Source organism: Schistocerca gregaria, chromosome 7, assembly GCF_023897955.1.
Source record: "Schistocerca gregaria isolate iqSchGreg1 chromosome 7, iqSchGreg1.2, whole genome shotgun sequence".
Lineage (NCBI taxonomy): Eukaryota > Metazoa > Arthropoda > Insecta > Orthoptera > Acrididae > Schistocerca > Schistocerca gregaria.
In genome coordinates, this window is record NC_064926.1 from 466,213,779 (window position 1) to 466,225,850 (window position 12,072).

The 12,072-nt window shown below is 41.9% G+C and overlaps 1 protein-coding gene across 3 annotated transcripts in view; it reads left to right on the plus strand.

The window, feature by feature from the left end:
* The window catches only part of LOC126281599 (post-GPI attachment to proteins factor 2-like), a 119,441-nt gene that overhangs the window by 82,264 nt on the left and 25,105 nt on the right, over positions 1–12,072 (plus strand). For all 3 annotated transcript variants that reach the window (XM_049980699.1, XM_049980698.1, XM_049980697.1), the window contains exons 3-4: positions 1,380–1,644; positions 1,802–2,014. In XM_049980699.1, coding sequence (XP_049836656.1) covers positions 1,380–1,644; positions 1,802–2,014 — 478 coding nt within the window. The remainder of the gene's footprint in view (positions 1–1,379; positions 1,645–1,801; positions 2,015–12,072) is intronic.

Sequence of the window (12,072 nt, forward strand, 5' to 3'; positions counted from 1 at the left end):
AGAGGGCAAGGGGAATCTGCCTAGCTTGTAAAAAATGCTGCTTCAAGGTTATGTAGGCTTGAAAGTCCGTGATACACCCCAAGCTTTCCAAAAATATCTTCTGAAGTTCTGAGCACAGAGATTTCAAAGACTAATACAGGACCTCTGCAGATACCGACTGTATGGAGTCCATGACCGAAAAGCCAAAGACCTGAAAAGCATCAAATCCAAAAAGGTTTAAATGTGAACATTGTAGGTTAGGCCTTACCATGACTGTTACTGACATTAAATGAAACAACAAGTTTACTGTTACCAGTTTCTTCTCTCAAAAAAATGTTCTTGTAATGTATAAAATATTCTAGACCACTCAAGTTCTACTGGATTTGTTAATGGCTCTAATTTCTATATTAGACAATACAGTTCTGTATTTCCTGACAGAATATGGCTGCTTATCTTTTCAAGTCCAGAAATTTGACAAGCAAAAAAATATAACTTCATAATTGGCATTAAGCATTCCACTCTTCAGACTGTTCATGAAATCATGTTGTTCATTAAATGATGGAAAAACCATGTATGTGGGTGGTATAGGAGACATTCTTGCTACATTCGCTAATGATTACACTGCCTGTAATACAGCTGTAGACAGTTCTTGATAATACGGAGTGATTTGTGTTAGTGGTCATTGTTAGTGTTTCCTGTTTGAAAACCCACAATCTCACTTAAGAACAAAAATGTTCATTGTTCAGTCTGCACACAGTATGGGTCCTGTGTCATCACCACTTTGTAAAAGGCAAGCTACACACATAATTAACAGAGGCTCACTGCAGTTAATTCAAAACAGTAGATACATATAGGGTACTCCTCAGAAACAGTGCGAGACCTCTTAAGTCCTCATCCCAAAGCAAAGTCCAACCATGCCGTATCAAAGTTCTACCTAGAACAAATAAGACTCCACAATAAAAGCACCTCAGTCAAACTGATAGCACACTTGCCACTTACTTCGCAGACTGCATCACAACTGATTCAGACTGGTCCTGGGCCAGCTCGTATGCCATAGCATGGGGCACTCCTGATGACAAGTGCCCTGTAGGTAATTGTGCCACAGCTGGTGACAGTAATGCTGCACTAGCTGTTGAGTTTCTATAGTGACGTTGGGTGGTGCCACTACACTCTGAAACATCAGAATTTATTCCTTTCCAGATACTTTGAGAGCTCACTTAATAGTTCAGCTAATACCTATAGAGTTAAGTTATTTGCAACCAACATGATAAAATATGATCTCAATTCTTTACATTAGCATCAGAAAAATGTGTGCATTAACTTTTACTAGCATGCCATGATATCAATGCAGAAAGCAGTTAATTGACAGATATAACACTGTTTACATATGCTTCCCACAGGTGTACAACGTCATTCCCTCAATTAGTGCCATCACTGGCATCAGTCCTCAGAGATATCTTTGGAGGACCTGCATAGCATTTCACATTGGACCACGGGTCATAATAGCATCTGTATATAAAATTCATTACCGCTATCTGCTGTCAAAGCTGTATAGTGAACCAAATGCCACAGCCAACAGGCTTCTGAATCTCTGTTACTGGCTGAATATGCTTGAGATTGGAGCTTTGTGTGGAGTTACGTATGTTTCCAATCGAGAAAACTATCGTAAGTATTCTTATGAATTCACTTAGAGTCCATATGCATAATTAATTAATGAGCTACATGTGTATCAATTTCAAAACTAATTATGTTTCATTTAAAAAAATCTGAGTTGTGCATTTTAAAGCTGTCAATTTTTTGATGTGTATTTCTTATTTTACAGCTGCACATGAAAAAATATTCATCACTTTTATGATTGGATCATTAAGTTACATGCTTGTAACTTTGAAAGTTTTCAAAATGGTTAAACCAACTATGACAGAAAGTGAAAGGCGTTCATATTTTATGAAAAAGGTTCTGTTTGGAACATCTATTTGCAGTACTGCTGGACTGTTAGTCTTCTTCCTCAAGCATCGACTGTTATGCCATGAAATGGGTGAGTAAAGCACATAAACACCTGAACTAAACAGAGAAGCATGAGTTCTTGGAAACAGAATTTGATTTTTTATCACACAGAGAAGAGAATGAGATATACGTTTAAGAGACCACCATGGATGGATGGACTGTATAAATGTTTCAGGAACTCTTGATGCTTTTCTGCTCCAGATGGTCACACTACAAATGTGTCATCCCAGTACCAATAGAAACATGTTGGTTTCAATTTTGCAGATTCTAGTGTCTTTGCTTCAAAGTGTTACATGTATAGGTTTGTTATGACAGTTGATAATGGACTATCCATCCCCATATCATTGGTTTTTACGTAATATTTCCCATCGAACAGGAAATAAATAGATGTCGTGATGTGCCTAAAAAGTTCTATAAAATGTTTGTCAAACATTTCCGCAAGTAGCTCCAAGGAATCAGAAAGTGAAACTCTCATGAAGAGGAAGACTATGTAAAAACTGACATAATATCCAAATCTTGGAACTGCAATTGACTGGGGCTGTGTACAAAGTCAGCTGAGTTGCAGATATGATGTTCACACTTCCCCTTATATTCACTAAGAATGAACTTCATGTATTTTGCCAGTTGGTATGAAGGCATGCTAGTATTAGATGAATTGTTTCCTTGTATACTTTAGACCATATAGTTCTGGTAACACTGCTGCCCATGTTTTAAAACCCTTATGGTGTTAAGTGGCAAACCTGACTCACTGAAAAGAGTTATCCTCTTCCTCCTAATTTTATTCGTAGGATTCACATCTATCTGTATGTATCCAACAGCATTAAAGAGAAACTTCCTAGCAGATTAAAACTGTGTGCTGGACTGAGACTCGAACTCGGGACCTTGCCTGTTTCATATCAGCGCACACCCTGCTGTAGAGTGAAAATCTTATTCTGGAAACATAGCCCAGGCTGTGGCTAAGCCATGTCTCCACAATATCCTTTCTTTCAGGAGTGCTAGTTCTGCAAGGTTTGTAGGAGAGCTTCTGTAAAGTTTAGAAGGTAGGAGACAAGGTACTGGCAGAAGTGAAGCTGTGAGGATGGGGCGTGAGTGGTGCTTCAGTAGCTCAGATGGTAGAGCACTTGCCTGCGGAAGGCAAAGGTCTCAAGTTCGAGTCTCGGTCTGGCACACAGTTTTAATCTGCCAGGAAGTTTCATATCAGTGCACACTCCACTGCTGAGTGAAAATCTCATTCGGGAAGCATTAAAGAGATCTAAAATCTTCTTAGTGTAGTCCATACATGACATAGGAATGTAGCAGCATTGTCGTTGTCAGCTTGCAGACTACAGTTTCCTTGCCCTCTCAAAGATTTCTCTGTGTTAGTTATTCTCACTTGGAGGTGTTTGATATTAGCAATGGTGTTTTGGTAAGTGCTCTACAAGTTTCTAGATAAACCCCTTCTGCTGCTTCTGGTCTGAGAAAAGCCAGAACATGCTCCATGTAAATTATGTAATGTTTTGGTAGCATTTTTGCATTGGTTACAAAATTTAGGCTTCTAGCAGAGATCTTCACTGTATTTTAGTATAGATGTTTGTCACTGTGGGCATGCAGATGTTACCAACTGCATTAATTCTGCAGGTGACTGTCATCACCCCATTCCCAAGAATCTGCAAAGATAGAGGTGAAGAAGCTCTTTTGAAGTGACACCTAGTATTCATCAAGTATCATGAAATCTCTTTGGCACTAGAGCCAGGCTTACATGACACACAGGCATGTTAATGTAATGTTTGGTTTTAGCGAGCATAGGTACAACTTGTTCACCTCAACACCTTGTTAGAAATGTCACCGTACTTGGGAATAGATAGATAATATGACGTGGTCACAAGCAGAATCAGTGTAGTTGCAAACGTGTGCACACCAGAAAGGTAAATTCTGTTGCCTGCACAATAAGCCATGACAAGATGTAGGGAGCCAGACTGCAATTAATCTCACCAAGAAACATCTGGATGAGAATACAGTGAAGCTCATTGCAAAAGGGCGAAATTTTGTGACACTCCAAAAAATGCTACTAGCAACGGATTATATCATTTCTATGGAGCATATTCTGACTTCTCTCCAGCCAGAAGCAGCAGAAAAAGTTCACCATAAAACCTGTGGACCATCTACCAAGCAGTCATTGTTAAGATCAAAAGTCTCCAAGTAAGAATACTGAGAAATATTCAGGAGAATAAGGAAACTGTAGTTCTGCCAGCCAACAGGGACAATGCTACAGTCCTAATGTCATGTATGGACTACAGTAAATAGATTTGAAATCTTTTGAATGATGCTGCATACAGACAGATAGATGATGAACCTATGAATAAAACTGAGAGGAATCATTAAGGGTCTTAAGACATGAGCAGCAGTGCCCGTATGACTATACAGCCTTCCTAGCTTACACAGTGAAAGAATTGCTCTAAGACCCATAATTAGTAATATTGGTGCACCTACATACTAGCTGGCAAAATATCTGAACCACATTCTCAGTGAATATATGGAGAAATGTGACCACCATATCCATAATTCAGCTGACTTTTTAATCACCTCAGTTAGTTGTTGCTCCAGGTGTGGATATTATGGTCAGTTTTGATGTTGTCCACCTCTTTATGAGAGTTTCAATTTCTGATCTCTTGGAGCTACCTGCAGAAAAGTTCAACAGTTGTTTCACATAACTCTTTAGGTACATTCTGACATCTACTTATTTCCTATTCGAGAGAAAATATTCTGAGCAAAAACTAATGGTATGCAATGCATAGTCCTTTACCATCTGCTGTGGTGAACTTATACAAGGAACACTTTGAAGCAAAGGCACTAGAATCTGCAAAATCAATGTTTTTCTATTGGTACATGGACACCCTTCTTGTAGTATGGCCACATGGAGAGCAAAATGTTTCAGCTCCATCTATCATAATATAAAATCCATAATGGAACATGAGAAAGAGGACCACCCACCTTTCTCAATATGTTAGTCAGAGAAGAACATATGGATCCCTGGAACACTGTGTATATAGAAAACCTACACACACTGACATCTATCTCAATGCCTCAAGCCATCACCATCACAAAGAAATTTGGTGCTAAGGACTCTGGTCCATAGAGCTCAAACACTTTCATACAAAAAGAGTCTTCCCAAAGAATTACACCACCTACAAATTATGTTCTGAAGGAATGGGTACTCAGAATGCCTGAGAAAGAACATGAGATGGAAACCAAGGAAGAGAAACCAAAAATCACCAATCTACCTTATGCTGGTTCTATATCTGGAAAGATTGGTAGACTCCTAAGGAAACACAGTATCCAGTGTATTTTGCTCCAGTCAACTAAGGAAAAAGTACTCTTTGTGATGTTAGAGATGAAATAGGTCACATTCCATGGGGATGTGATTACAACAATCACAGAGAGATGCAAGGAACATTGGCAGCATACCCAACTAAAGCAACCAGCAAATCAGCTGTCACTGAGCACCAACTCGTATATAGTCATGAAATGAAACATAACAAGACCGGTATTTTGGTGGAAATGCCAAGTATCTGGGACAGGATAATTAAGGAGTCAGTGAAAATAAAGATGTCAAATAACCTGTTAATCAGAGATGAGGGTTTCAATTTAAATAATTGTTGGGGTCCAGCATTCAGTTTATTAAAATCTCACCAGCCATCACATCTACCAGAGTTGGAAAATGCTGAGAGACTTTGTGTTTCGTGGAATACCAGTATGAGCTCTGAGAAACAATATAGCATCAAAGAGCACAGTGGGCATCTGGAATCAAACTCTGTTATAAATAGCTGTGTGAGACCAACAACAGTTCACAGCCCGGTTGGAGACCAGACAGTGAGCACACATAACAGCAAAACTCACAGTGCTTGAAGGCATCTGACATCCAAAATTATTATTCATAAAATGGAAACAACAACTAGCCAGAACACTTGGAAGCACACTGTTAATCAATCACGCCGCTACCACCTGAGATATCACTCATAATATGACTACAGGAGGTGATTCTTCAAAGAATTGTGGGAGAACCTCTTAATTACATCTTGAAATGTTCCTTTCAACTATTCATAGAGCTTTTGTGGTGTCAGGCAAAGTCTTACATGTGTCAGCCACTAGATCCGTACCCTCTTAGTGCTGTGTGACTTGCAAAACATAACAATGCTATATGTACACTCTTGATTGACAACCTCTACACATACAGAAATTACATCAGCTGATAACTGCATGCTAAATAATAACAATCTTAGAGAAACATTAACACTATTATTAACTGTCCAAGTACTTGCAACTGAATGCACATAAACAAGGAGCTGATCTGACTCAAGAACCTTTGCATATGGTGGAACAGATGCAAGTGGACAAGGCTGCACTGGTAGCGGCCCCAGAGTGTTCATATTTGCAAGTCGGGGCACAGGCTTTGGTTGACAGTGGCACAAATGCTTTGCCTGGTTGCCTCTGGCGCCATATACAAATGCTACAGTGGCAGATTGCATGAGCTTGCTTCCACATCCCTCCCCTCTCCCACAGGGCTAGTGCCACAGGCATCGGCACACAAAAAAGGCAGGTCACACCAGCCAGATCACCGCTGCAGGAGGTCGGATGCTTGAGGAAGCCACCTGATCTGTCCAGATGACCTGACAATAATGACATCAGTGATGGCAGCAATGCAATGGCAGCTGCACAGTGACAGTGTTAGCAAGCATAAGCTCATCAGCATTGGAAGTGGCACCACCCTCACAGGGATTGTCCATCAGCTGTCTCCAGCTCAGTAGGGTATACGGGCAGAAGTGGCCTGGACGATGGTGCTCTGGCTGCAGCAATGACCCCTCCTCCACTCCTCTTGTGGATGCTCCGTGGACCGTGGAGTGGCAAGAGAAGGAGGCAGTAATGAAAGAACATCTACCTGGTGCTCTGATGAGTGGACGCATCCAGGCAGCCACCGTTAAACACCACTTGAGGGTCTGGGGTGGGCAGTAGCTTTATCTTGAGATGATCAATACGCATACAGCACATCCAAGGAAGGAGCCTCAATGGCACCTGGATCCTGTGAGAGGGCGGTGCCTGCAGGAAAGCCCTCTAGCAGCGTGTGCTGCCGCTGCAGTGGGTCGTTGGCCCACTGAGTGTGTAGTTGATTCCAATAGCTGATGGTGACTGATGCCCCACCAGCATCTGCAGTGAACATTTATTAGCCATGGTTGTACTAAACTGTAGCAGTGACGACTCACTTGTGGGGGCTCTGCAGACTGTGGAGTGGAGAGATGGAGGCAGCAATGACATAGAAATGTCTGCCCGGTGTTCCAACTGAAGGTGTGTGCTCAAACTAGTCACCCACAGCATATCATGAAGGGTGCAGCTGCACTACAGGCTATGACACAGGACTGAGCTGTTGCAACAGTATCTGGGGTTGTTGGCTGTGGAGAACCTCCACTGGGCTGTGCCCATTCAGCAGAGCAGTCCTGTAGGTGCTTAGGAACAGTGTCCGTGTCATATTGTTATGTTCCACTGCACTAGTGGGGGTGAAATTGTGCAGATGTGAGATGAGTAATACCATTCTGGATGCAGAACATCCATGCAATCATTCAATCACAGAAATCTGTGTTAGAGCCCACACAGTAGATTCTGCCAAAGTGTAGCACATGTGCACGATATACAGGTAAAGTTGACAGTCTGTCCATGTGGTCCCATGGCGGATCAAGTGTGGGCCACAGAACAAAAATTCATGGGGTGAAGGTGGGGGGGGGGGGGGGGGGGGAGGAGGCTGCCTGATGCCTAGCATACTGTTTGCGTCCATGGACAAGCTTATCAACTATAGAATCAATGCCAGACCAGTAGACAAAATGTCTCACTAACATTTTCAAGTGGCTTATGCCACAGTGGAAAAGTGCATTAATCAGGACTGGGGGGGATGACAATGCAAACTTAGTACGAGTCCTTATTAAGGAGGAGTGTTCCTTCATTCACCACCAGACCATTATGAAGAAGGAAAAATTGCAGAATGGGCCCAACTCCTTAGCAGGCTGCCATTTTGGCCAACCATTCAGCACAAAGTGAGACACCTGACAGAGCTCTGGATCTTGCAGGGTGGCTTTCTCTAGGCACTTTCCTGTAACTGGGAGCCTATTGAATGCCTGCCACACATTGTTATCAAACTGGAAACACACAACTTTATCAAATGCTGAGTAAGGACCAGTGGATGAATGTGACAGCATGTCTGCATTGGCATGACGAGCAGTGGGACAATAATGAATCTCATGCTGATGCGTGCATTCAAAAATAAAGCTCATTACTGCAGACTTTGTGCGGTCCTGTGCAGAAACCAAGAATGGGGGCCGAAAAGTGCCACAAGCATTTTATAGTAGGTGGTGAGATGGAATTTGTTTCCATAAAGGAAAAAGTGAAACTTGTGGACCAGTTGGTGATCGCCAGTGCTTCCTTTTCTATTTGTGAGTAATTGCATTGAGCAGCTGTCGATATTTATGAGGCATATGCTGGAGGTTGTTCAAATACATGAGCTTCCCTATAAAACAAAAGTGCCCCAAGTTTGTAGTGGGATGTGTCTTTGGCAAGAACCGGATGTTTACCTAATGTTGAAGAACAAGCCATGGGGAAGACATTAATGATGACTTGGTGTGGGCTAACACCTTGTTGCAGTCCACTGACCAACCAAAAGGAATACCTATCATTTGTAAGCTGTTAAAGAGATGAATGACATCTGCTGCATTGAAAATAAATGATGAATTATCTCATTTTTCACAAAAATGTTTGGAGCTCTTTCAGGTTTCATGGCTTAAGAAATTGGCAATAGCCATTAGATGCTGCTGCATAGGATGGATACCATCTTTCAAAAGAACATGGCCCATGTATCCTACTTCTGCCTGAAAAAACTTTGACTTTCACAGGTTGCACTTAAGGTTTGCCTCTTGTAGTTTAGTGAAAAGAGTCTGTAGGTTGTCAAGATGTTCGTGCCATGAGGATTGTGACATTAATGTCATATAGATAGTTTGCACAACAGTGGACATCAAGTATCAACTTTCCTAAGAATCACCGAAACATAGCAGGGGCACTTGCCATGTCAAAAGGCAAGTGCATGTCATGGTACAATCAGAATGGGGTGTTGATGCCAACCATAATCTGTTGGGAAGTGGAATCCAGATGAAGCTAAATCAATTTACAAAAAATGTTCACTATTTGCCAGTTTTGCAAGGTTTTCATTGGCCCACAGACTCAGATAAGAACCCGCTATAGACTGAATGTTAATGATGGATTTGAAATCTCCATACAAATGAAGTACGTTGATGATTTGTGAATGACCATCAATGGTGTAGCCCATTGGTGAGCAGTGACTAGTTCAATGATCCCAGGCCCTGCAGGTATCAAGTTTCTCCTTGACTGCTGATCCCAGGGTAAATGTGAGAGGCTCAGCACAACAAAATCTGGGTATGGCCATTGGTTCGAGGGTAATGTGAACCTCAAAACACTTTGTCACCACCATACCTGGTGAAAACGGGACCAAACTCATGGCAGAGGTCGTTCAGTTCCTGGGATGGGATGGAATCAGAAACAAGGCTTACTACATCTTGAACTTGAAACCCAATGGCCGTGAATGCATTGAGCCGAAAAATGTTCTCTGACGTCGGACTGTCTTCTGCCACTAACACAACTGCCTTCATGACGAGTCGATACTCAGCGTTGATCGTGAATTCTCAAGGAAAAGGAATGGGCTTGTTTCAGTAACTGACCAAATGATGATTTGTGGAGGAGAAAGAAGATGTCAACTCAGATGATGATATGTTTTCAGGTTCACAAGGGACAGCAAGGGACATTGAGGACCTAGTGTCAACCTGAAATGGAATTATTGTTGCTGAATCAACAGCATAATGTAAATATTGCTGGAGATGGTGAGCATGTGGCATATACTTGCATAACACTATGCACTTCTGTGAACTCCACATTTGCGTCAGAGACTCTGCTGTATGGCGAGCTACAACATACCATGGCCACATGGCCTCGTTTACAGCAAGTGTCACACATGGTGTGCCTATGCACACACTGGCACCAGGAGTGCATAGAAAGAGTCAGGACATGACAGGAAACCATGGTGGAATACAACAATGTGTGACACTGACCCAAATTAACTAGAGGAGCGAATTGAGGGTGTAGGGGGAAGCTGCCAGTTTTGCGCAAATGAGTGCACTGATGCTACATCCATGATATCCTTGTACTGTTCAGATGCAGCTTGTGATACTTCAAACACCTTAGCAATAATTAAAAGTTCCCCAACTGTTGGATCTTCTTAATGCAACACTTCCCGACCAGCCTCTCTGCCCAAGGTAGAATGAACGACATCATGAATCAGAGAATCAGCATAAGAGTGTTGGCAGCGAGCACACACAAATTTAGACTTGCTACTTAGTCCACAGAGGTCAGCTACCCACACTTGATAGGAGTCGCCTGGTTTCATTTGCTGCTGGTGGAACTCTATACAGGAAAGCACCATGTGTTCCACAAAATTTTGGGAGAACTGCTGGATATTGGTAACTTCCTGCCACAATATTTTGGCACAGAGTCTTCTAGCCCTCTTCAGGTGATACTGGTGAAAATGCACTGAGCTCTGGTATTTAAGGCCCCGCTGGCACATCCAAGGTGGATTCACTTGTGTTGCGTGTGCTCTACTTGAGTGCATTCAGTTCTGCTGTACCACGCATGCCCGTTTGTGAAAATTTGCCGCATCGATATCAATTCGATTGTCTTCCCATGGTTCCCTCACAGTGCTACACCAACTATGGAGAACATGAATTTTTTCATCGATTTTATTCCATGCTGAATTCATTCAAAACCGCTGTCTTGATTAATAAGAGACTCATTCTCAGACAGTCATATTTCCACAGATTCATTATTAATAGAACTCCAAAAGTTATACATATGGGACACCATTTTTGTCTCACTGTAATTCATGACATAACGAGTGGAAATATTGTGTTCAGCAATGACAGACTTACAAGGCTGAAGAAGGCGAGTATGCTGCTGATGTTCTACTATGCGATCCCACACGGTACGTGTCATTTGCCCTATATAAGATTTGCCGCATTCACACGGAATCCTGTAAACACATGCTTTGCGAAGCTCTAGGTCATATTTGACAGATCCCAATAGCAACAAAATTTTTGCAGGAAGGCAAAATATTGCTTTGACTTTATATTTTCTTAGCATTCTGCCTATTTGCACTGAAATATTACCAATATGTGGTAAATAGCCAGTTGTTTTAAAGACCTCTTCCTCTCCTTCGCTCTGTTGTTTACGGGTCTGCAGCACTCTCTCCACTTGCTGGGACGAATACCTGTTCTTCAGAAATACACTCTGCAAGTGGTCCAGTTCTGTTTGCAAACTATTGGTGTCAGAGATGATGTGGGGTTGGTGGATCAATGTCTTCATAACACCCATTGTTTGTGCTGGATGTTGGCAACTAGCGGCTTTCAAGTAAAGGTCTGTGTGCATGGGCTTTCTATATACCGAATGACGAAGCATGCCATCACTCTTACGTCACACCAAGACATCTAACAATGGCAGGCAACCCTCCATCTCGAACTCCATAGTAAATTTTATGATTTCGTGTATGGAGTTCATATGTTGTAGGAACACTCAAAGACTATCCAAACCATGAGACCAAACTATAAAAGTATGCACAAAATACAGGGTGTGCATCAAGTTCAGGAACATTTTCAATTATTTATTTCACAAGAACCAAAAATTGTACAGATATCATACATATGTCATTTTGAAGAGAAACCTTGAAAGTTTTTCTTTTTCATGTATACCACCACAGAATAGTTTGGTAATTTGCCGATAGTCAGCGCTAGTCATGGCAGGCTCAGGTGTGGAGTGAGCTTTCTGTGTGTTGGAGTTCAACAACAACAAGTGTGCTACAGCTGTTCAACGTATGTTTAGAACCAAGTACAGTAAGAAGTCACCAACAAGGAAGACCATTTACCACTGGCACAACAAATTCTTTATGACAGGTTGCTTGTGACCAGCAAAGAGAAGCAGATGTCCCAGTGAGAAGGAAGTGAATGTGGAGGG